Here is a 27,469-nt window from a genome sequence, read left to right as displayed (position 1 = left end):
ATGCAAGATGGATTGTGGGATGGCTCCGGTATACTTCCGGCGGCAGAGATGGCGCTCGAGGATGTGAACAATGATGACACAATTCTGAAGGAATACGACTTAAGAATGGCCTGGAATAACAGTAAGGTAAAATAAATAAACAGTAAATTTAAAGTATATAAAATTGCAATATCTTAAAACAAGATTCCGAAAATACATGTTTAAGACGACAATTGGAAAGTATTTTTGCTGAATTTGTTGCGATATGGCAAATGACGTATCAACTTGTTTGATACCGGTATTATCTTAGACCTAACAGGGAAAATTACCTTTGTAACATTACTTCAAAACGCCAGGGAGAAATGGAAGTGGACCGAACTGTAGCAAGCGAATTTCAAATGCTAAATTTATAAATCTTTAATTACGTTAATGCACGTGAAGCTCAGGTGCTTCCTGGTTTTGTCGTTAATACTCTGATAGGATTATTGATTTTGAATACTTATTTGGGTTCCTAAACGACGGCGCTGATTATTCAGTAGAAGAAAAATCACTTAATTGAAGACCTATAATACATGCCATATGAATCGATTTAAGATTATCACAAATACGAAAGGTTTGAACGCGTGTTCTCAACCCCTTTATAGGTCATTGCACTACGTGTTGTCACCACCTACTCTTTGTGATTAAAATTAGAACATATTTATTGCCAACCTGTCTCTATGTTACAACGCTTGACAGCAAAATTACAGAAAAATGAGAGGTGAAATTGGTAATGAATCCAACATTAAACACTTCACAATATCCATTGATTTCAAAACTGTCGTTTTGTCGACAGAAATGAGAAAACAGGTGAACTCATAAAATTTCCGTTATCTTTTTTTCTATTTTATCTTCGTTATCTGGATTTCTCCCTTCGTCCATCTCACTATCTACATAAACTCTTAGTCAGCGGTACATACATATATATAAGGTACTCCTTTTTTCTGGTCCAGATTTTTATCATGTCTCCCATTTGAACGAAGGGAGGGAGACATATTGTTAATGTACTGGCTCTGAGTCTGGTTTCGCTAATTCCTTGTCCGGCAATAACTTTTAAATCGTGAAATATATCTCAATGAAGGAAGCTGTACATCTTTATTACCTAATGCCGATTTGCAGTACACTGTCGTGATAAACCACTATGGCCTTGACATCAAGGTCAAAGGTCAAATAAATATAGATTTTTCAATGAATTCTTGTCCGGGCGGTAACATTTAAGCTGTTAAAGATATCTTAATGAAAGTTTATATACATTTTTATCTCCTAACGCTGAAGTGCAGTACGTTGCCGTGATATATCTATGTGGCCTTGACCTCAAGGTCAAAGGCTAGAATGTTTGTTCAATGCAAGGCCTAACTTGGAACTCTGCCAAAGTATTAAAGTCTTTCTAAGGATTTCAGTAGCAGTTGCAATGTTCTGTACATACAAGATAATTTTAGTTATCCGAGTCATGATGTCGCTACTTCGAATGAAGAGAGACATATTGTATTATTACGGACTCTTCTGGGTTTTTTCGTCGTTTTGTGTTACTAACAAAACTTCTACAACGTTAAATATATTTTGACAAAACTTAAACGTTTATTTGCAATATCTAAATCCGATGTACTGTGCCATACCGATAGGTCTCTTGATCTAAAGATCAAAAGTCAAGTTAATGCGATTTTTTCCCAATAATACACAAATATACATACTTGCTTCATCTAACAAGGGGAGATATCTGTTTTTGTTCTTGAAGACAAATCGATAGTCCAGCAGATTATGTAAGCCTTCCGCGTCTGTTTTTATAGATATTTTACCCCTTTGCACACACCAAGGCAATACCACATCTGATGTGACCTTTGTCTACAATTATCGATTTGTTTACAAACTCAGACACTGAATCCCTATAAATTAGCTTCAAAAAAACTATTTCATCGACAATGCACGATTCAGCTTAGAGCATTAGTGATAATTTACTAGCTTACATTTTTTTGTTATATCCATTCCTGATGTTATGTTACCCTGTTTAATATGATTTGCAATCACATACGAGGTAGTCTTTAACTGTACTCAAGGGGTAAAGAAACGCAAGGTGACATGATTTGCAATATCTTGCAAGCGTTGTTCAAAAACGATGAAAATCGGCCAGACACCTCTCTAGGTTACAGTACACGTGGTCCTCTATCGAATGATGCATTATTGTATTGTTTGACGATGTCTTCCGGGGAAAGCACGAAACGGGGAAATCTCATGCACAGCAGTGTTGTGATATTGAGTTACACTTCTCGTCATACCATTACATAGTCTTCATAGAGGCACATCATTTTCTGATATTTTGATTCATTTCTGATAGCATTTAACAATGGCACGGCTGACAGAAGTTCAGAGGGGTGCGGCCAATGCGATGATTATGCGAGGTCAAAGGCAAATAGAGGTTACAGTCATTTCCGTGTCCATATTTGCAGTATAGAACTTCTTGTTAGACGTCTTAGGGAAACTGGGCGGGTTGTTGACAGACCTACATCTGGGCGCCCGCCCGGTACTGACTAGCCAACTCCCACAATCAGTCCATTTCGATTTAAGATTACAGAGTTCTCTTTCAGTTCCCTTCAATTACTCCTAAATCACTTACCAGATACAAATTGTTGATTTTGCTATATATTCTGTATGAATTATCTTCATTCTTATTTAAAAATATTGAACATTATACTCAACGTCTTTGTCCCTTGAGTATATATCTGTGTAAAAAATGAAATAAAGACAAATCTAAACAACTACTTATGATAAAATTGATAATTTATCGATTTACCCGACGGTTCCAATCATATCGATTGTTTTAAATATATATTCGTAGATGACAACATGTTTACTCTGTATTTGAGGTTATTAGACATTAGATACACTATAAACGTTTGTTACTTAATTTTATCTTTTATTTATCTATCTAATTTATTCTATTTATCTATTCGTTCATTGGTTATTTATTAATTTTTATTTTTCTTTATTTGCATATTTATTAGATTATTTATTTCTTTATCTATTTATTTATTTTTATTTAACTATTAATGTACTTTTTTATTTGATCGTTTATCTATTTTTTATTTAATATTTATTTACTTATTTATTTATCATTTATATATTTATTCATTCATTTTTATTTATCTATTGATTTATTTATTTTGGATAAGAAAAGAAAGTTTCAGATAAGATAAATAAATATAGCCATTGTATGTATTCATACTTTAGCTTTGTCATCATTCCGACTCGGCTTTATCTATATATTCTATTTTCAAATTAGCATCGCCGTCACAGCGTCCTAACCCGTTTATCAAACATGACCCATATTCGTCACTCCATGTTGTTCGGGCAGACATCACGTATCAGCTATATATATATATACTGAGAGGAAAAAGAAACGCAATTAGGAATTTCCAGGTCAACTACGGGACATAGAAAAGGGTTTTAGAATGTAATCATGGTGTAACTGGAAGACAGTTGACCACTCTGTCATCTACGAGAACTTCATTCGTGTACGTTAAGTAAACCTTTCAAAATTGACGTTGATTCAAGAGTATCTCACTCAAAATGAAGTGCGTTCTGGACCCATCAATATCGTGTGTGCCCCCCGCGAGCTGCAGTAACTGCACGAACTCTTTTGTGCATTGAATTGATCAGGGTATTAACCCTCCTCATTGGTATACGATTCCATTTCTCATCCAGATCCAAAGCCAACTGAGTGACGTTGATTGGAGGATTCGGCCTACGTCTTATCCTTCTGTCCAACTCGTCCCATAAATGTTCTATTGGGAGAGGTCAGGGCTGTATGGGGGCCAGTCTAGGGTGGGGACATTGTTTGCTGCGATATAACCACGGCAAACCCTCGCTACATGCGACCGGGCGTTGTCCTGCTGAAACGTCAGTTGAGGCTGCTGTACTAGAGGAACAACATGCGGCAGCTAGGACTTGATCTCTATAACGGACGGCCGTGATATTTCCCTGAATAACGACCAAAGGAATCTTGATACCATGCGCAATCCCTCCCCATACCATGACCGATCCTCCTCCAAAGCGGTCATTCTCTATCACGCAAGGATCTGCATAACGCTCGTGGGTACGTCTATAGACACGATGTCGGTCGTCTACCCGGACTCATCTGAGAATAAACCCTTCTCCAACGTTGCATTGGGAAGCGTCTCACGGAATGTGCGTTCAGCCATTGCATTAGTCTGGCACGTCGCCGTGCTTTAAGCTGTGGTCCAAGATATGGCAGCCACGGTCTTAGACCGAAGGCACGCAGTCGAGAACGCACTGTCTTTGTCGCACTGCCCTATCCTGCCGACGCGTCGTCACACGCGGGCGACTGCTTCGGGGACGGTCTGCAACCCTTCCGGTGGCATGTAGTCTTTGGATGAGACAGCAAATGTTCGATGGATGGACTCCAAATGGATAAGCGACCTGATTTTGCGGGGTACCTTGCATAAGAAGTGCAATGGCACGACCCCTGTCAACTTCGGGCAGTCGAGGAATTTTTAACGGTGAACTGTTTATGCTTAAAATGTGGGAAGTCAAGATGGATATGTCTGAAGATTCGCACACACAGATTTTGAACCAATCCTTTATACTGGGTTCGAAAAGTCGTGCTTTTGTCTCTTATTCTTTTGTACAAGCGGCGTGCGCAGTTTAGTTATGCATCAGTGATTTTACCATAGGGACCTAACTCAAATTCACACATTTGTCAAGTTTCAAGGGTGTACGTCAAGGATTTAATTTACAATATTAACTTTCTGCTAATTGCGTTTCTTTTTCCTCTCAGTATATATACATTACATTTTTTTGACAGTGTGACACCGGGATTGCTGTTCAGAGTTTGTTTCACCAGCTGTATGCAGAACCACAAAAAGTCGCCATATTTGGACCAGGATGTAGTTCGGCAACAAAACCGATAGCACAGGTAGCGCCATACTGGAACTTGGTTCAGGTACGTGACTAATGTAAGTCTTCTGGGAAACGAGCTCCGCCGGTCTCTCTTACTTGTAGGTTGATAAAACCATAAATTGACCTCATCAAAAGGCAATCACTGTAAGATTTATCATAAAAGTTTACACAACATGCTGAAGATCAAACTAGGAAAACGAACTAACTTATAAATGATTCATCTTTGAAATACTTCTTATCAGTAATCACACGAGAAAATAATGTTTAAAACACTGGACCTCTTTACGACATTGTTTGTCGTAAAGTGTCATCCGGGTCTTTGCCAATAGCGACTATAAGGAATGTGTTTAAAAACATGGTAATTATTGTGTATCATTATTGTATTGGCCTTTTTGTGATGACAAGGCATTTGCTTTGATACAAAAGCGATAGAAGTATGACGTAACTGTGTTGTTGCATTACGGCCGTGTTGTGCATAAGGTGAGAAAAAAGTTAGACATGAATTTTCATTGAAACGGTCTCGGCGGACGAAATAACATACAACACAATATGCCCAAGTTAATAAGATTTTTTATAAGTATTCTTTCACACCATAGGCCAAGTAATTACTTCAGAATTTCTCCTGCAATACTGAGTTATTTCAATTATTGACTGAATTTCCTCACTTTCAACGTTACAACACACCTGGTGTTCGCCTTTGTGTGGTCGCCAAGGGCAGTCAGTGTGAGTCGGTCTACAGAACTGAAGGAGGAAAAAACGGACTTTATCGATCTATTGCCTGGGGCAGTAGATTAGCAATACATAGCACTATATGGAACTTCCGACCCTTACAACCAATGTTTATATCTGATTTCTTTTTAATTGAGGCGACGTTTCCTTTCCTAACACCAAAGGATGTGGTAAAATACCCAGATCTTCATGTGAAATGCCATGAATAGCATCAAACATTATACAGGAAGATAATTCTCCTCTTTTTTGTTATGTATAATTTCAGTTTAAAAATGTGATTACTGGTTTGAATAGAATTGTCCAATTCAACCTTTAGGTAACGACGTTTGGTGTAAATTTTGTTATCATAGCAGAGGTCATCGCTTATTTCAATGCCACGCTAGGGTTCGAACGCGGGGCCCCTGGCTTACTAGACTGGCGCTCAAGCGATCGAGATAAAGAGAATTTTTCACTAACCGAGCTGTATATTGCGGCTTGTATTTACATTATATTGTGTATTTATCTAAATCATATATTCAACTGCTGTTCACCTAGAGGGATATTGATTAACACATAAAAAAAATCCATCCATGATTATCAGCTTCAGACATTGATTTGCGTCTACCCAAATCAGTCAACAGACCCCCCCCCCCCCCCCGACCCCACCGCTGATGACGAGGAATAAAAACAAGGCGTATGAGACAATGGACAGTAAACACAGACGCTCCATTGCCAAGACACGTCCTTAACAGATATCAGTGAAGACTCTCGATTCACACTCTTGAGGTTTCAAGGAGTACACAACGTAAATGTTTCTCTGACATGCTATATCGGCTTCCTTTCAAGCGTCCTCGAAATTATGAATGAAGTCACAGATTTGATAAATGGCTGTATTTGAATCAGATAAAAACATTTGTACACGTGTAGCTATGATTTTAATTACAATAGTGTGACGATGAATATTTAGCCGTTCAATTTATGATTGTTTAGCGTTGTTCTCGCGCACCTTGTGTGATAGTCACGACATGCACATGTATTTTTTTTATCTGTGGTTTATAAATAATTACAGATCTATTTCAGGTTTTCATAACAAGGATTATGTTAGTTAAGTTGAGATGAAGACCCTGATGATTACAAGAGAAAAAGATAGACGTATATTGCAGAATTACGGATACATATGAAGCTTAATTTCCTGTCGGGAGTAGTGATGGAAACATTAGCAGGAGATAGAAATATCACGTGTCAATGTTCGTGAAAGTCCGTCATTAATCTCAACGACTCTTGACGCTAATCCAGGAAGTCAAACCTTCAGGAATACAAATAGTGATGTTTGTATGTGTTCCGACTCGAAATGCCAGCCTTATTAGTTAAGGTGTTATCTTACATATGGCTGACCGAGAAATGACATCACAACCGATTGTCGGTTTATCGATAACCTGAAATATAGGGAAATTAATAAAAAGAAACCTCTTGTATGTTGGCTTATCATCACCATCATGTCGTCCACTTGTCGGTCTCTCTTTTGTTAGCCTCTATTTCGTGAGGACCCGGGGATGAAATTAACTTTTACCATGTTTATATTGGTCGTATCCGGAAGACGGCCATCTTGGAATTTAAAAAATTGAAAACAAAAAACGTCATCGCTTTTTTCCGGAATAGGTGAATCTTCCTCAAAAATCATATGATTATGATCGACTATAACCGGTGTTGAGATCGGTCTGCCCAGCGAACAAAGAAACTATAAATGATCAATTAAACATACAAACATCCCTAGTATTGCCTCCCCTTTTTATTTATCACGAAATATATATCTTTTTCTTTTTGTACTATTTACTTTATTTTAAACGACCCAGCCCGATCTAGTGTTCTCAGTATGTCACCTGTATCACGTGTGATCACCATTTTCTTTCCATCTTTCCTTTGCTTTGATTTGATTCGTTTTTTGGTGTTTCCATCGACAACCTGAAAGTAAACCCTAATAAAATCTGGTATTTTTATGTCTTTTCAGTTATGTTGAATTTTATGTCTTCTCTTTTGACTGTAAGACGATGCCACTATCGGAGAAAAGTAATAAAAACGTGTTCTAAAAACTATTATAGTGCTTTGAGAGTGAATCCCTAAAAAGTCCCTAGTGAAACTGTCATGTGCAAACAGTGCGGTGTAACCGAATAGCTTTGGTTTTGTCCAAGCTAAAATCCGCCCTCGCGTTTTCTCTATATATAGTTTTACACAGTAGATACATAAGACAAACAATACTTTTTTATCTCTAAGGTAACACATGCCGCGAATTCACCAGACCTGAACAACAGGGAATTATATCCGTTGCTGTTTGGAGCCTTCCCGACAGAGTCTGTAACGAACCAGCCCAAAATCGCCGTCATGAAAGCGTTTGGATGGAAAAGGGCGGCATTTTTATACAGCACGGATGGAAGTTTTTCCACGGTTCGTTCATCATCAATACGAGAAATAAAAGAAAAAAATATATGATGCTTTCAAATAGCTTACAATACAATGTGAATTCCGAATCGTTAAATAAAAAAAATATCTATGTCCATTTTGAGAGTTAGCTCACAGATTAAACACGTTTGAAACGCAATTCTGGTTGAAGATATTAAATTTATTCACAGATTATGACTGACCTACAAGCCTTGTTTATCAGTAATGATTTTGAGATCATCACGTCGGAGACGTTTCACTCGGACGCGACTGTAGCCTTACAAAACATCAAGGTGAATAAGATGTGATAGCTATGACGTCAGTGTACGTTTCATGGATATTGTTCAGATTAGCTTATCATTTTATGTGTATGTATCAAATAAATTTGTGGCAGCTATAATCAACATGGAGCTATATTTAGATCGATAAACAAAGCCTTCGTGATTCGTTATTTTTAGAGTAGTTTTTTGTTACATCTAATTTTTTTAATTTCTTGTTAATGTTGGTCACTGTTTAATTATATTTTTTTATTTTACTTTTAATCTTGTGTCAGGTAAATGGATTATCTAGTACAGTATATCTGTGTCAGGTACCACAATGCATTGTGACGTCAACTGTGTCAGGTAAAAGGCTTTGTATTAGGATAAATCACTAAATCATTGTAATTTTCAGCAATTCTAGTTAAAAAATTAATAAACATTGTTTTGAAATATAACTAAATTAAATTGATCTGTGTCAGGTGTCCGGTAAACAGATTAGTCACGTGTAAACTGTGTCAGGTAAACAGATTAGTCACAGAGTAAACTGTGTCAGGTACAGTGTAAACTGTGTCAGGTAAACAGATTAGTCACGTGTAAACTGTGTCAGGTAAACAGATTAGTCACGTGTAAACTGTGTCAGGTAAACAGGTAAACAGATTAGTAAAAGGTAAATTGTGTCAGGTGTACAGATTAGTCACGTGTAAACTGTGTCAGGTAAACAGATTAGTAACAGGTAAATTGTGTCAGGTGTACAGATTAGTCACGTGTAAACTGTGTCAGGTAAACAGATTAGTCACGTGTAAACTGTGTCAGGTAAACAGATTAGTCACGTGTAAACTGTGTCAGGTAAACAGATTAGTCACGTGTAAACTGTGTCAGGTAAACAGATTAGTCACAGGTAAACTGTGTCAGGTAAACAGATTAGTCACGTGTAAACTGTGTCAGGTAAACAGATTAGTCACGTGTAAACTGTGTCAGGTAAACAGATTAGTCACGTGTAAATTGTGTCAGGTAAACAAATTAGTCACGTGTAAATTGTGTCAGGTGTACAGATTAGTCACGTGTAAATTGTGTCAGGTAAACAGATTAGTCACGTGTAAACTGTGTCAGGTAAACAGATTAGTAACAGGTAAATTGTGTCAGGTAAACAGATTAGTCACGTGTAAACTGTGTCAGGTAAACAGATTAGTCACGTGTAAACTGTGTCAGGTAAACAGATTAGTCACGTGTAAACTGTGTCAGGTAAACAGATTAGTAACAGGTAAATTGTGTCAGGTAAACAGATTAGTAACAGGTAAATTTTGTCAGGTGTACAGATTAGTCACGTGTAAACTGTGTCAGGTAAACAGATTAGTCACGTGTAAACTGTGTCAGGTAAACAGATTAGTCACGTGTAAACTGTGTCAGGTAAACAGATTAGTCACATGTAAACTGTGTCAGGTAAACAGATTAGTCACGTGTAAACTGTGTCAGGTAAACAGATTAGTCACGTGTAAATTGTGTCAGGTGTACAGATTAGTCACGTGTAAACTGTGTCAGGTAAACAGATTAGTCACGTGTAAACTGTGTCAGGTAAACAGATTAGTAACAGGTAAATTGTGTCAGGTGTACAGATTAGTCACGTGTAAACTGTGTCAGGTAAACAGATTAGTAACAGGTAAATTGTGTCAGGTAAACAGATTAGTCACGTGTAAACTGTGTCAGGTAAACAGATTAGTCACGTGTAAACTGTGTCAGGTAAACAGATTAGTCACGTGTGTCAGGTAAACAGATAAGTCACGTGTAAACTGTGTCAGGTAAACAGATTAGTCACGTGTAAATTGTGTCAGGTAAACAGATTAGTCACGTGTAAACTGTGTCAGGTAAACAGATTAGTCACGTGTAAACTGTGTCAGGTAAACAGATTAGTAACAGGTAAATTGTGTCAGGTGTACAGATTAGTCACGTGTAAACAGTGTCAGGTAAACAAATTAGTCACGTGTAAATTGTGTCAGGTGTACAGATTAGTCACGTGTAAACTGTGTCAGGTAAACAGATTAGTCACGTGTAAACTGTGTCAGGTAAACAGATTAGTCACGTGTAAACTGTGTCAGGTAAACAGATTAGTCACGTGTAAACTGTGTCAGGTAAACAGATTAGTCACGTGTAAACTGTGTCAGGTAAACAGATTAGTCACGTGTAAACTGTGTCAGGTAAACAGATTAGTAACAGGTAAATTGTGTCAGGTAAACAGATTAGTCACGTGTAAACTGTGTCAGGTAAACAGATTAGTCACGTGTAAACAGTGTCAGGTAAACAAATTAGTCACGTGTAAACAGTGTCAGGTAAACAAATTAGTCACGTGTAACCTGTGTAAGGTAAACATATTAGTCACGTGTAAACTGAGTGACGAGGAAATTCATGGTTCTGCGTTATATAAGATAATTCGTGATGAAATAAGTGACTTTTTTTCGTTGTGATGTTCCCTACTATAGGCGTATAGATTGGGAATGACGGGCACGTCTTACACGTGGTTCCTGCCAGGCTGGTTCACGAGACAATGGTGGAATGTCACCTTCACAGACTGTAACACTGAAGAACTCAAATCTTCAATCGGCGGACATCTTGCTTTTCAAGTTGTCTCTATTGCTGATCCGGAAACTCCAACTGACATAGGGAAGGTAACATTGACTATTAGTATTGACCAAATCACGCACTGTAAACGTCCTTTGTTTAGTTCAATGAAGATTTAATCAATTATCATTTTTTTTTACAAATTAGCGAAATATTGCATTCACGCATCCGAAAAAATTGCTATGTAAACAACAACATACAGATACTGCAAATTGCGCAATACTTTGTGTGCGAAAAGCGCTAAAATAAATTAAAAAATTGATGTTTCCAGTATTATAATGTTGTTTCTTAGTAAATTCGTTTAAATCAATATTAAACCAGCAGTAAAACAACAGTGATTCTGGTTAGTTTATCTGATGGGTCCATTTTAGAAAACATTGTTCTTATTTGGGAACGTGACATTAATTACTTGACCGATATTCTTGTCGATGAAGTAGAAGATGCTTACTCTTCCGGAACACATTGTAATTGTTGAAGGGGTCTCCTAGTAAATCTTTCTCTTTGGTTTTTATTTTGAATTTTGAATAATATGAATTAAGATTCTGTTGATATGTAAATGTGCCCTTTGTTGTTTGTTTACAAAAAACACGCGATATTATGTTGTTTTAACATCAGATAGCATAAACTAGAATAAATAACTGTCTTTTCTATCACCGGGTTTCGGGTGAAATAACATCCTTTTTTGTGTTTGTCTATAAGTATGCTTCTATATTTCAACTTAATCCACATTTTCAGAACCCAAGAGAATTTGCAACTGAATTCGCGGCACGAACCTCTAGTGGGGAATATGGAGGGAAGGAGTACGCCCCTTCCGGTTATGACGGGATATGGATGATTGCCCATGCGCTGAATAAAACATTAGACATAATGGCGGAGCGTGGGGAAGGATGGGAAGACTTCACGTACAGTCGAGATGATATGAAAAACCTGCTATTTAATGCGTTGGGGTCTGTGTCCTTCGCCGGAATATCAGTATGTATCAGTTGAGACTTGCTATACATTGGTCAAATAAGTCAAGCGTATCATCAATTCTGATGGAAGTTGCCTACTTCCGGAATGTTTGAGCTGTTTTAGAATATTTTTTATAATAATTTCAATTAGATATCCATTTTTGTATCATAATGACTGTAAACTTAAACGATCTTAAAAAATCTTTGCAACATTAGAATGGTTTCACGTACTTAATAACAGAATACTGGTAGTAACACGCCCTATATTGGCGTTCGTTTTAACATTAACCCTTTTCATTCCTATCTAACATACGTTAATTATATAATTAATATATGACGAGAAATCGAAATGTATTTGGAAAAAAAGTGTTGAACACTTATATGAAATACGATCCTCGTTATCTCGGACTCCGGCATGACCATGAGAAAACTTCGAGATAATTGAGTATTAGATTTACGTGATTTAGAATGTCTTGTGTAAAGTTAGGCAGAGACCGAGGAAATGCTTCTCAGAAAACGGGAACTTCGAGATAAACGAGTTCGAGATAACGAAGTTCGACTGTACATACATGTATGAAGCATAATGAAATTGTTTGTATTCAACAAGATAGACAAAGAAATAGAAAGGTAGGTCGAGGATTTAAGAGTTGCCCAGCATAGCACTTCAGCACAATCGTTTTATATTTTTAGGGAAATATTCAGTTTGATGGGAACGGATTACGACTTGGTTTGACAAAGATACTGCAGTTCATCGGTATGTAATGACGCGGAACCTATCTAAACGGAACACTCTATATTTCAGACACTATTTGACCAGGATATAGCTTTCAGTTGTTATTGTTAACGTAAAACTTTGTTGTTGTTGTTGTTGTAATCGATAACTCCTGTGGGAAAATCCAAATCGGCACGAATTTGGATTGGTGCTTCGTGTTCATTACAAACGTAGATTTAAGACGCGAAAATGGATCTCATTTCAATCCATTCTTCATGCTGACCCATATTTTGCATTTAATGGGCGTCTTTGTTCTACCCCAAGATCTGATTTTTTAATTATTCTATATCATTGTGCGATATAGCGTTGGATATGACCGATACTCATTAGTATACCTGGTGGTTGTGTTATTACCTGGTTCTGTATTTTGTCATCGATGAAGACGGAGGCGCTTACTCTTCCGGAACACCTGATCTTATTCTCTTTGTACGTTTCCGGGGGTCTCCATTTAAATATTTCTTTTGTTAATATTTTGCCATAGATTTTATCTTATTTGAGTTTATATGATGATGCTGTTGAAATGTTGGTATTTTTGGGTGTTTTTATTCGCCCTTAAATTGTTTTGACGGGACGTATAATAATATGACGTTGTCCTCCCGTCCATCGTCAATTTTAATTTATCCGGCGATCTCCTCGCACAGTTTTCAACCGATCTTTTTTCAAACTTGATAATTTTAATCATCATGACATGAAGTAGTGTTTTCCTGAATGACACTTTGATTTGATAATATTTGGTCGAGTTAATGCCCATTATCTTATTAATAATGTTTGCCTTATCCGGAGACCTCTCCGTTTTCGATCAATTTTTTTCAATCTTGGTACATTGAATGCTTAAATCACCATGATATGAAGTAGCGTTTTCCTACACAACAATTTAATTCAGTAAGTTTTGAAGGAGTTATTGTCCTTTGTTTTTGTTTTCAATAATTGTCGATAATCTCCCGATAATCAGATAGCTTTATTGTCTATCTATATCTGATGTAGAATATCGATTCTAATGGACGAACATGGCGCATCTAGATTATGGATTTTGAAAATAAACGTACGGTATTGTATTTTATTTCAGATGGTGATTACATTCATCTTTCAACGTTTGATTTGACAGTGGGGACGTTGCAAAACCAGAGCGTGGCGTATAAATGGAAAACTAGAAATGGACGTAAGCGACTTTAAACAAAATGTTTACTTTGAAGATGACGTGGTGAAATCATTTTGTTATACATAGTCTGTATCATTCAGTTAGCTCTTAAAATATTATATAAAATGTACTACATTTAACAAACGTATCTTCTAAAACTCACCTGAAAGGTACCTTTTTATAATTGTTATCAAGTTTAAAATGACCGACAGGCAATTATCTTGTATTTGACATTTTTGAAAATTTGTTTGATTTGTGTTACACTGTTTTGTTTCCCTCCACACATGTACGTGTGTTACACTGCTTTGTTTTTCTTCACACATGTACGTGTGTTACACTGTTTTTGTTTCCCTACCCTATGTACGTGTGTTACACTGTTTTGTTTCCCTCCACACATGTACGTGTGTTACACTGTTTTGTTTCCCTCCACACATGTACGTGTGTTACACTGTTTTGTTTCCCTCCACGTGTGTTACACAGTTTTTGTTTCCCTACGTGTGTGTGTTACACTGTTTTGTTTCCCTCCACACATGTACGTGTGTTACACTGTTTTGTTTCCCTCCACACATGTACGTGTGTTACACTGTTTTGTTTCCCTCCACACATGTACGTGTGTTACACTGTTTTGTTTCCCTACCCTATGTACGTGTGTTACACTGTTTTGTTTTTTCTCCACACATGTACGTGTGTTACACTGTTTTGTTTTTCTTCACACATGTACGTGTGTTACACTTTTTTGTTTTTTCTCCACACATGTACTTGCATAATTAAGAAATGAAAGATACTGACCGTTTTTTTTTAAAATAAACATCCATTTCTAGCAAGTAATACACAGATGTACTAACTAGCCCCATAGAAAAACTATCAAGATGTCATATGTTCTAAAACCGCCATCTGTAATTAACTCACAAATATCATCGGAGCTATAATTTGGTGCCAAATTATTGATGTTGCACAAATGAAGGTTTATCTTTTCATCCTGTGCAAAGCTGACAGAATGGAATGGAACTCTTCAGTTTTATTTTAAATTAAAACTCGCGTGTTTTATTACGAATTACGCGATGAAATTCTCTAATACACAAAATTAATTAAAATCGTAAATTCTCATATAACACATCAATCAATCTTCGTTAATAAGATTAAAGATAATTAGCCTCGTTCTGGGTACATATCACATGGCAACGAATCAAGTTACAAATCAATTTCATAGTAATGCATTTCTTAATTATTCAAGTTTTTTTTTTTTGTTTCTTAAATGGCCGTGTATAATGTTTAATTAGAGCAAAATATGGACCATGTGTTCAAACATTTTGGCAAAGTAACGCATATCTTCAATTTGATGAATATTTTTTAACATTAACCTAGGTCTGTTTAGCATAGAAGTGGTTCTCTATGCATGACCACTGAATGACCTTAACACAGTAAGGAGTGGCTTGGTATGTATCTAGGAAAAAACAGATTCGGATCAAGAGAATCCAATTTTTTCTTGGAATGAAAACAAATGCCGAGAATTGTTGAGCTGATATAGAATGTACTTCATTACACTTTATTTAAAAGTTTTTTTTTTAATTTTTGAATGAAATCAAAAGAAAAAAGATATGCCATGCCTTGTCCGCTACAGATACACATTTTAAGAGATCAGAAAGTTTTTTCTCCTCCATCGTATTCTCATGAATAATTCACTTTGATTAAGAAGAAAACACAATTTGATATGAACCTTGCCAGACTTAGTCTACAGTGCCTGAGAACTGAAGGGTTGGTCTTCACATCACATTGAATTGGTCATGAAATGTCAGCTCGGTGATCAGCAAAATTACCAACCTCCTGGCTGATTGCAATTTATGTGTCATAGTTTTGACTATTACACTTGAAAACAAATATTTCTGTTTGTTTTAGATATATATATATATCATATATTGTGTTTCAGTTCCTCCTCTGGATGGCCCACGGGTACTAAGAGAACTGCGCGATGTCAGTGAATTCTTGTCCTATTCTGTGATGACACTGGCAGCCTGTGGTGTTATCTTCACGTGCTTCCTGTTGGGAGTCAACGTCAAATTCAGACACCGGAAGTAAGATAATGATAGCATTTAATTTTCTCGAACAAATCCAACCCTCTCTTTTGGCTAGCTGAAACACCGGAAGTAAGATTATGATATATCTGAGTTCGCATGTTTTTGCTTTGTTAGATTCCCGAGCTGTTATTGCTTTCTCTATTGCTATCTACGGCACAGATAGTCTGCACCGGAAGTAACGGTTTGGTTAAAGATATAATGATGCAATTCATAATCTAAAAAATACGTATATTACGATTCAATGAAAACTCTCGAATATAGCGTATTATGATTAATTGATCTTCCGTCAATCTTACACACCGGAAGTAAAGTTATAGTGGTATTTGTTTTACTCTTCGGTTAATTCACACACCGGAAATAAGGTTATGATAACGTCAAGTAAATTTTCAGCCGGTCCGATAATAGGAAATCAGTATGTTATTGAAATAACTGAAGTCAAGAAAAAAAAGGACATTTTAGGTAAAAAAAAAAAGAAGTTTAATTGCAGACAAAAATAAACTTTGAATTTAAAGTCTTTTTTCACACAAGCAAAACACGAAACAACAAAAACGAAATATAAAGGAAAGTAATGGGAAATATATATATACACACTCAAATAACATTTGAACGTTTCAGCACAATTAAGTTCACAATAATCAACCTAGCTGTGACACAGATGGAAGCTTATCTTGGTGTCTTTTGATGTATTTTTAAGTATTAATGTTACACTATTAGACTTCCGGTTGTCTAATATTTATCAAGAATTCTGGTGATACCAACGTGAGTAAAACTTGGAAGGGTGGTAAAACCAATACTAATTTAGACTGTGTTTAATCTTTTTTATATTTCTCCTCTTCATGGTAGCTGTTTGTTTGAAATTTCCTTTTCTCCATTGCTTTGTTAATGTTTCCAGAATTCAGGATGAATAAAAAAATATGTGTTTACATATACAACGACAAGAAGAAAATATCAACATTTAAACAGAGTCGTTATCCGAAATTCAATAAAACCAGGACAATATATGTACAAAAAAAATATGAAAAAGTATACAGTTAGGATAAGATCAGGCAATCCGGAAGAGTAAGCGTCTTCTGCTTCTTCGGCGATACTCGCTTTGAAAATATTGGTCAATCCAAGTCAGTAATGTCAAGTTTCTCAAATGAGAACATTGGACTGAAGTCAGCAGCACGTTACGAATCCGCTGCGGATTTGTTATTCAAATCTTTTATCCGGATTCTTTATTAGAATATCCAAATTGCTGCTGGCAGCAGATCCCAGATATCAGTAACGAATTCAGCGCCCTAATGAGAAGATTTAAAACAAAAGAAACAACGTGTAAAGTAAGGAATATCACACGTGTCCAGCTCATATCGCACAATATATCTCTATGATATTATTATGACGATCATAAATCGATGCCATAATTTTCACCAACCCGCATCTCTGGAATGCCCGTGTTTTCAGTTGTCTGTCACCATTAAACAAGTAACACCAGTATTCCATCTACATTGGTGTGGATGAGTAACTTTATAAAATAATCCAAACCGGGAAAGATTAGAGACGAATATGAGATAAAGTGTGGAAAATAACATATATCAATCCTGAGAGAAATTTGAAGATTTTCAACAGGTGACAGCGAAATCAGAAATCATGAAATATATTTGAAGACAACAACTAAAGAGGAAATCGCAACTCTATTTATTTATTTATTTATCTATTTATTTATTTATTTATTTATCTATTTTACTTAAAATCCCAAAAAGACAGAAAAGACAAAGCTTATGTCATTTCGTAGAACTAGACGAGAATGGAATCCTCCTCTTTCATTACAAATAAATAGTTTTTATTCCATAACTTATAAATATAATATTATATAATATATATGACAATACATCGTACGTTTGTCCTGAACAAGCCTTTGAATGTAAAGATAGGAAAATCCCCGAGTAGAGAATGAACACACCCACAATTTGTTCAGAAAACTGTAGTATCCAAAGTCACATCATTAGCAATATTATGTAATTACGAGAGGAACACGTTTTATTTTGGAGAAGCAGATGAGTCTATGTCTGATAGATTTTAGAAAAAAGTATATTATTATTAGATAATGGATTCATCGATTAAACAATTTTGTCCATTAGACGTCCAGTCAAAGGAAAGCTTCTGGATTTAAGATTTAAGTGGACCTGTTCCTAAATTGGCTTAGTACCCATTCGGGGCCACATTGAAGTTGATAACTGAGAATTTTTTATAATTATACAACTAGCCAATCAAAAGACGCCATTGATATAATAGCTTATGTAAAGATACTTATATTTAAACCAAGAGAAAAAAATATTAATTTCATCTTTGACCTGTATTTTCAATATATAGTATCAGAAATCCGAGTGCGCCAAGCCGATATATAAATCTTCCATGCATGGATATATATTTGATGTAAGATATTTTCATATAAATGTTTATAAAGTGAATCTTTACCAATGAAATATTTGTCTTTGACAGAATCATGAAAATGTCGAGTCCGAAGGTAAACTACTTGATTTGTTCCGGAAGTATCGTTCTGTATACGTCATCACTTCTTCACGGTGTGGAAGTCATAGAAAATAGGGCGGAAGGCAGCCTTGCTGTAGTGTGTATTGTACGTGTCACTTCCGGTCGTGACCTGGTAAAAAAGATGTACTTTTACAATTAGGCTTTAAATAAATGTACGGTTTACAACAACGGTTTAAATAAACAATAGTCTATCGTTAGGATTAAAATAAATTTGTGGTTTATAGTTCGGGTTTTCACAGACTAATATTTAAAAAAAAAAATGGGTTTAAATAAACAACCAGGTTCAACTACAGTACTACTTATTATACTATTTGTAACAAGGGTTCATAGATTGTAAAGTTTAAAATCGAAGTCTGAATAAATATATTGTTTACAATAAAAGTGTATATCAGGAAAAAGACTATAATTTTGGAATAGATAAATTTAAATTTTAAAGTTATGCTTTGGAATAAATATATTTTATGCATTGAGAACTCATTTCTAACTTCCTTCGCAATTTGCTTTAAATGAAATTTCAGTTACGTCGAATTTTCAATAAAAGTGTATGATAAAAATGATAATGAGAAGTAGTAGATTGATTTTATAGCAAATGTTATAGAATCTTAACGAAATTAAAAAAAATAATTATGATCAGTACTGCTGTAAATCTCAAAGTCAAGTAATGATAATGTTTAACTCTAGTAAATACTAACCAGTGTTTACTATAGCACGACTGGTGATAACTTATCTTTAGCTCGGTCGGTTAGCGTCAGACTGGTAAACACGGGTTCGAATTCTAGCGGATCATTAAGATAATAGCCTCTGTTAGATAAGTGTGTTTACCTATTGGAGAAACAAGTTTCTAAGTTGTGATATTTTGTGAGCATTGTTCCTCTTGTTATGTCGAGAAAATGAAGTATGTTTAAATCAAAGCGTTTGGAGAATCCTGATCTTGTTTTCAATTTCTCCCACTAGCTGAAGTCTTGGTTTCTGAGTATTGGATTTACCGCGAGTTATGGCGCTTTAATCGCCAAGGCGTGGAGGATTCACAAGATTATTACTTACGCCAAGTATAAAAAACAGGTACATGATTGTATATATTGTTAGCTGTGTACACTGCTATCTGTTTACATACTGTAGGCTACAGATACACTCTATTCTATGAGTAAATTCGGATAACACTCAGTTTTGGAATTTCAGGTATTTACACCGACAGAATATTTATTAAATTACCAGCTTTGTAGCTAAAGCCCTGGTCAAATAAATAACATACACAGACGATGAAGAGTCTGCACAATTTGTAATGGTGATGAAAATGAAATTCACTTTGTTTCTAAAAATAGCATATCTCGACATGATTTAGATTTGTCCTAAGATAGAAATCTCATTACCATTTTGTCAACTCATATATATCTGAGATTTTATATAAAAATCGTATATTCATGAAGCAGTTATTAGAAATGGGGAGAATGGGTTTGTTTACAATATCACTCTACTTATTTTGCTAAACTTTTATGTATGTTGATGTAGATATTTCCACGAAAATACTTATATAATCAAAATTATGCAGTAGATATTTGATTTTGAATTTACATGAATTTAGAATATTCCGTACATCATTACATCGATACTTTATATTTGTGGTAATGTCTGTCACTTCGTTATATTAATCATTGTGTAGAAATGATGAGATGTAACCTTACCAAAGTCAGCTGTGTATTACCAGCTCATGAACTGCCAACAGTGTAGTAATATTGCAAGCGATACAAGCGAATTGAGGTATTCTTCACTTATTAGCAAATTGCCTAAATCTACTTTCTAAAATCAAACATTTAAAAAAAAATTAAAAAAAAAACATAAAAAGGAAAAAAGTTAAATACTATGATATTTTTCCTTCTCAGAGGAATGCGTCCTTAAATAAAATCGTTTGAAATTCCATGTTTTCATTTTCCCCCTGACTGAAATCCTGACAATTTAAACAAATTGAGGTATCCTTCCCTTCATAAAAGATGAAAATTGGAAACGGTTAATACAAGCTTTCAAATGCTAACGAAATTCGTTAGATTTGCCCCTATCCAGTTGGCATTCATATGCCCATGAGTGCCAACTGAAAGCAGTTCAATGCTGAATTATTTATCAAAGTGTGGTCATACGAAAAAAAAAGGTGTTTCTATCATAAGATCGTGTGGCTTTTCAGATTAAACGCTATTCCGCCGAGATACGACCCTTACATAGAAGATTCCATTTTCTATTAGGTCATTATAAACACTAGTAATATGTTCACAGTGGGTTAGCTTCATTTTCAAATTCACGATCACATTTTCACTTTTGTTTCGTCCTTTTCCCATTCATTTATGTATTCTTTCATACATTCCTTTCAGTCTTTAAATACAATTTCAAAATTGCATTTACAAAAAAATTGTAAATCGATTATAATATATTAGCTACATGGAGGTTTGGCAAACATAGATTTAAATATTAAATATCAAATATCCATTACCTTTCGTAATATCAGCGTCCACTTCCGGTCTTACTTGTTAACTGTTTACATCGTATATCATTTTGCCACAGAACATCAAGGACTGGCTGCTGTTTTTAATCATCGCCATTCTTTTGCTTTTTGATGCAATCATCCTAATCACGTGGTTAATCGTGGATCCACTCCGGTATCAGCTTGTTAACGGCACGAAAGAGGTAAGCGATGGTCATCTCTGGTCACCTGGATTGTTCTCAGTTATGTTCATCGTCAGTAATCCACGGTCCCGACACTTGCACAAAGAAATCGGGTAATACACGGTCCTAACACTTACACAGTAAAATCGGGTAATGCACGGTCCTAACACTTACACAGTAAAATCGGGTAATACACGGTCCTAACACTTACACAGATAAATCGGGTAATGCACGGTCCTGACACTTAAGCAGAGAAATCGGGTAATGCGCGGTCCTGACACTTACACAGAGAAATCGGGCAATACACGGTCCTGACACTTATACAGAGAAATCGGGTTATACACGGTCCTGACACTTACACAGAGAAATCGGGTAATACACGGTCCTGACACTTACACAGAGATATCGGGTAATGCACGGTCTTTACATTTAGACAGAGAAATCGGGTAATACACGGTCCTAACACTAACACAGAGAAATCGAGTAATACACAGTCCTAACACTAACACAGAGAAATCGGGTAATGCACAGTTATGATGCCCACGAAGACATACCTTCCCTGCGTGAGTGTTAGGGCCGTGCGTTACCTACACTTGTCAACAGTTTTTGGTATATCGAAAAAATCTAGACCTTCTTTTTCGACTTCGTTCTTTTTGTGAATTTTTCTCTTGAATTTTTCACCTGTATTTGGTTACAAGATTCTGATATCATTACAGGACTACGGACAGGATGTATACGTTTCACCATTCACCTTTAAATGTTCCTCAGAAAGTTATCTTTGGGTAGCCGTGCTGTTCAGCTATAACGGGTTACTGATGTTGTACGGGGCAGTGATAGCATGGAACACACGTAAAATCAGCATGACTTTACTAAACGATGCCAAGTCCATTGCTATGACAATATATACCAGCACTGTTCTGTCCATCTTTGGGGTACCGGTGTCCGTTCTTGTGAAAAGTGACCTTAACCTCAATTACGGGATATCAGAGTTCTGCATTGTCTTTGCCACAACGATACTTCTAGTATTCTGCTTCGTACCAAAGGTAATAATTAGTGAATTCACGACAGAAGAAAAATGTCTCACCCGTTGCCATGGTAACTATAAATAGTCTGTATCTTTTTTTTATTTCACTTGATTTAATTTAATTTCAAAAGTTATAAAATAAATTTTTAGCAGGTGTATTTTGTAAACTTATGAAAAATAACTAACAAGAGTGAAAGAAATGCCATACACAGCGACCATGTGTCTATATGACCTAAAATAAAACATGTTCTACTTATTGCGTGAATCGTCCTCGGTCAAAGTTCAACGTCTTAACCAATAAAAAAACCGGAAGATCATATATATCAGTATATATCATATAGTTATCCTAGCGTCAGTACGTTAACAGTGGTCTGAGAGTGGAATGTCACAACGTATTGTGGTAGGAACATGTATATGATCTCATCAATTCATTTTCTCAGTTCATCATCAAAATAAATTTTTCTTTTTGAACACCCATTTTTTCGTCGAAGTGTTCAAAACGGCAACTTTAATTTTTTCATTTGCTTATCGATCAAAAAAATAGATATATGAGATAAATGAGATGCAGAGAAACGTATATGTATTCTAAGTTACCTGTAAATGTGACAAATTAGTAAAAAACAGAAAACATTTAAACTGTTTGTTTTCAGTGTGTAAGGGATGTGTAGTTTCTGTGTAACAAGTATGATTCCTATGTGTAACAGGTGTATGCATTTACTGCTTCTAACAAGCATGTGTTGTTTCTGTGTGTAACAGATGCGTGAATTTGTACCATGCTCGTGGTTTTGTAACAGGTGTGTGAATTATGTTTGTAACAAGTGTGTCATTTAGAAACAGGTGTGTGGTTTAGTAATAGGTGTGTGGTTTTGAAACAGGTGTGTGGTTTTGTTACAGGTATGTAGTTTTGTGTAACAGGTGTGTGGTTTTGAGTAACAGGTGTGTGGTTTTGAGTAACAGGTGTGTGGTTTTGAGTAACAGGTGTGTGGTTTTGTGTAACAGGTGTGTGGTTTTGAGTAACAGGTGTGTGGTTTTGTTACAGGTATGTAGTTTTGTGTAACAGGTGTGTGGTTTTGTGTTACAGGTGTGTGGTTTTGTGTAACAGATGTGGTTTTGTGTAACAGATGTGTTGTTTTGTGTAACAGGTACGTCTGGTGTTGACCACGTCAGTGTCAGATGATAATACCATCCTCGCTAATTACGTCATCAACGTCCCGTCATCAAATGAAGTATCCAGCTTGCACACAACTATGACGTTACAAAGACAGTTGGAGGAGGTATGTTGATGCTGCAGTGCGTGGTATCGCTAACACGACTATGTCGCACGAGACATAACAAACAATCTCTTTATTATTCCATGACCATAAAAGGTTTGTTTTGTGTATGTAAATGTTTTGATCCGGTTGGTGGAAGTCATTTTTCTGATGTTAAAACAACTTTTTTTTGCATTTCAAAAGCCCAATAATGCTAAATAACCAAGCCCCATTTAGGAATACAACCATTTTAGGTTAAGGTTAGCTACTAATTACTTTTCCATTAAATAGCATGACAAAGCATCCTCATATAGCATAGACTCGTTCTTGGCAAGTCTAATGACTATAATACTCAATGGCTTTTCATAGTTAGGACCATTAACATTTATTCGAGTTATCTCCCTTATACCTGGTATGGAGTTCATTTTTAGTTCTCCAGAATACGAATTAAAACACCACTACTTAGTTTTATTTCATTTTGTAGTTTAAATAAATATTTTTTAAAAAATTCTCTCTCAATATCGTTACACGTATTTTTTTTATTTCTTCAGTAGATTTGTTGTCCAAATTCATTTTATTTTCGAATGACCTCGATGACTGTAGAAATAAATGTGTTTTTCTTCCAGTGCAAGAAAACCATCGAAATACAACGAAAACAGCTGAATACTCGGCAGAAAGACGATCGATTCTAAAAATTTAGATGTTTTATCAAACTGGTGAATAAACACGGTTTGTAGTTACAGTCAATATGTGTTATTTTTGTAACATTTAAGATATAAAACTGATATATAAGATATTGAGAATATTGTACGTCATCTTCGATTCTCCAGGGGTTACAATCACTTTCGATCTTTGCACCTCTGGATTGTGTCATGGCAAAATCGAAGACACAAGCAAAGTAATTTCATTATTTCCAGGAGAAAAACACCCTGACCAATAGCAGCCTAATACGCTTCTTCTGAAGATTATACAGGAGGGACACCTAAATTCAAAGCCGTTACAATATACCATTATGCGACCCCGAGATTCGGTTAATGTACATCAAAGGATCATTCTAGTCTTTTCCTCGAGTCCACAAGGTGTCGCACGCAGACCCTTAAATTTTACCATGACATGTTCCAGAGGTGCAAACAGCGAAAGTGATCGTAACCTTTGGAGTATCGAGAATGCTTGTATGTATATATTGGACCTTAATTAGCTTTCATCCATGCAATTTCATGCGTCGAATAATTCTTTATTTAAATTGAAAATATCCTGGCAAATTTTATGAATTTGAGATGAAGAGAAAACGAATACAAGATTCTGTTTATCTTACATATTTTTGCAGATATTCGTGAAAACAGTGTTGTTAGACAAATATAAAATTTTAAACGCGATATTCCATCTTTGATGATCTCTCAGTGTATATGACGACATGAAGCTATGACGTCACAATAAAAACAGTTGAAACCTTCAGCCAATCACAGCACGACTACGTCATATTACATGTGTGCCATACACATGTACATGCATGTAATGGGTGTTATAACACTTGATCAGAGTGTTTGTATGCGATAACGCGTAATATTGGATGTAAATATTATCATGACATGAACATTTTAGCCAAATATATAATTTAAGGGTGGGAAACGCAAAATATAGTTCTATATTCACTAGGACTGACCTAGATATGTATGACGGGAGTCGTTGATAAAGTAGAAAGTGTTTACCCATCCGGAACCAATTGATCTTATTTCATTTACTCATTTATCTATTCTTATTTATTTATTTTGTACTTCTTTTCCCAATATATTCGTGTAACTTTTTTGGTCACGATTTGCTCTCGTTTGATCGATAATCATTTTGGATTAAGATTGATCTACCCATGCTTTCTTTTTGCTTTCTCTAGCTTTTCGTGTTATTTCAATTTACTTGTTGATATATTATAATCAGTCTTTGATGAAAAATTGTATCCAGCCACTGATGAAATGTTATAACCAGCTACTGATGAAATGTTATAACCAGCTACTGATGAAATGTTATAACCAGTTACTGATGAAATGTTATAACCAGCTACAGATGAAATGTTATAACCAGCCACTGATGAAAAGTTATAACCTGCCACTAATGAAATGTTATAACCAGCCAGTGATAAAATGTTATAACCAGCCACTAATGAAATGTTATTACCAGTCACTGATGAAATGTTATAACCAGCTACAGATGAAATGTTATAACCAGCCACTGATGAAAAGTTATAACCTGCCACTAATGAAATGTTATAACCAGCCAGTGATAAAATGTTATAACCAGCCACTAATGAAATGTTATTACCAGTCACTGATGAAATGTTATAACCAGCCACTGATGAAATGTTATTACCAGCCACTGATGTAATGTTATAACCAGTCACTGATGAAATGTTATAACCAGCCACTGATGAAATGTTATTACCAGCCACTGATGAAATGTTATAACCAGCCACTGATAAAACGTTATAACGAGCCACTGATGAAATGTTATTACCAGTCACTGATAAAATATTCTAACCAGCCACTGATGAAAAGTTATAACCTGCCACTAATGAAATGTTATAACCAGCCAGTGATAAAATGTTATAACCAGACACTAATGAAATGTTATTACCAGTCACTGATGAAATGTTATAACCAGCCACTGATGAAATGTTATTACCAGCCACTGATGTAATGTTATAACCAGTCACTGATGAAATGTTATAACCAGCCACTGATGAAATGTTATTACCAGCCACTGATGAAATGTTATAACCAGCCACTGATAAAACGTTATAACGAGCCACTGATGAAATGTTATTACCAGTCACTGATAAAATATTCTAACCAGCCACTAATGAAATGTTATAACCAGCCAGTGATAAAATGTTATAACCAGCCACTAATGAAATGTTATTACCAGTCACTGATGAAATGTTATAACCAGTTACTGATGAAATGTTATTACCAGCCACTGATGTAATGTTATAACCAGTCACTGATGAAATGTTATAACCAGCCACTGATGAAATGTTATTACCAGCCACTGATGAAATGTTATAACCAGCCACTGATAAAACGTTATAACGAGCCACTGATGAAATGTTATTACCAGTCACTGATAAAATATTCTAACCAGCCACTGATGAAAAGTTATAACCTGCCACTAATGAAATGTTATAACCAGCCAGTGATAAAATGTTATAACCAGCCACTAATGAAATGTTATTACCAGTCACTGATGAAATGTTATAACCAGCCACTGATGAAATGTTATTACCAGCCACTGATGTAATGTTATAACCAGTCACTGATGAAATGTTATAACCAGCCACTGATGAAATGTTATTACCAGCCACTGATGAAATGTTATAACCAGCCACTGATAAAACGTTATAACGAGCCACTGATGAAATGTTATTACCAGTCACTGATAAAATATTCTAACCAGCCACTGATGAAATGTTATAACCAGCCACTGATAAAATATTATGAACAGCCACTGAAGAAATGTTATAACCAGCCACTGAAGAAATGTTATAACCAGCCACTGATGAAATGTTATAACCAGTCACTGATGAAATGTTATAACCAGCTACTGATGAAATGTTATAACCAGCCACTGATGAAATGTTATAACCAGTCACTGATGAAATGTTATAACCAGTCACTGATGAAATGTTATAACCAGCCAGTGATGAAATGTTATAACCAGCCACTGATGAAATGTTATAACCAGCCACTGATGAAATGTTATAACCAGCCAGTGATTAATTGTTAAGCTCACATCCCACGTATCAATTAGCGTCGATCTACAAGCATTACTTAAGTTCATGACAAGACATGTGCCTTACTTTAATAGTGACAGAAACACGTAGAATACAACACCGATTTGATTTCATAAACTTAACACAAAATTTTGGAAATATTGGTGTAAAAAATTCTATATGAAATTATTCATATCATTAGAAGCAGACGTAGACTTACAAATTAGCGAAAGGGACTTCATAATCATAGATTGGTGACCGGGACTCACCAACATGTATATAGATCAGAATAAGTGAAAAAAAAAAAAAAAGGACAAAAAAAAACAAAAAAAACAAAACAGAAGAAAAAACCACACACACAAACAAA

The 27,469-nt window shown here is 35.5% G+C and overlaps 1 protein-coding gene across 1 annotated transcript; it reads left to right on the top strand.

The window, feature by feature from the left end:
• On the top strand, window positions 1–24,078 carry LOC132552929 (gamma-aminobutyric acid type B receptor subunit 2-like). The gene is made up of 15 exons (XM_060217130.1): window positions 1–126; window positions 4,838–4,975; window positions 7,912–8,082; window positions 8,268–8,369; window positions 10,811–10,996; window positions 11,685–11,921; window positions 12,590–12,653; window positions 13,738–13,830; window positions 15,737–15,881; window positions 18,366–18,501; window positions 19,371–19,478; window positions 20,967–21,089; window positions 21,785–22,111; window positions 23,235–23,366; window positions 23,969–24,078. The coding sequence occupies exons 1-15, from the start codon at window positions 1–3 to the stop codon at window positions 24,032–24,034; spliced, it is 2,154 nt and encodes a 717-aa protein (XP_060073113.1). The 3' UTR covers window positions 24,035–24,078.
• Window positions 24,079–27,469: the final 3,391 nt, after the last annotated feature.

This window comes from Ylistrum balloti, unplaced genomic scaffold (genome assembly GCF_031769215.1).
Source record: "Ylistrum balloti isolate Yb309-2 unplaced genomic scaffold, AGI_CSIRO_Ybal_v1 Utg370288, whole genome shotgun sequence".
In the NCBI taxonomy this organism is placed as follows: domain Eukaryota; kingdom Metazoa; phylum Mollusca; class Bivalvia; order Pectinida; family Pectinidae; genus Ylistrum; species Ylistrum balloti.
The sequence above is the reverse complement of the archived record's forward strand: the minus strand, read 5'-3'. Positions and strand labels throughout refer to the sequence as shown.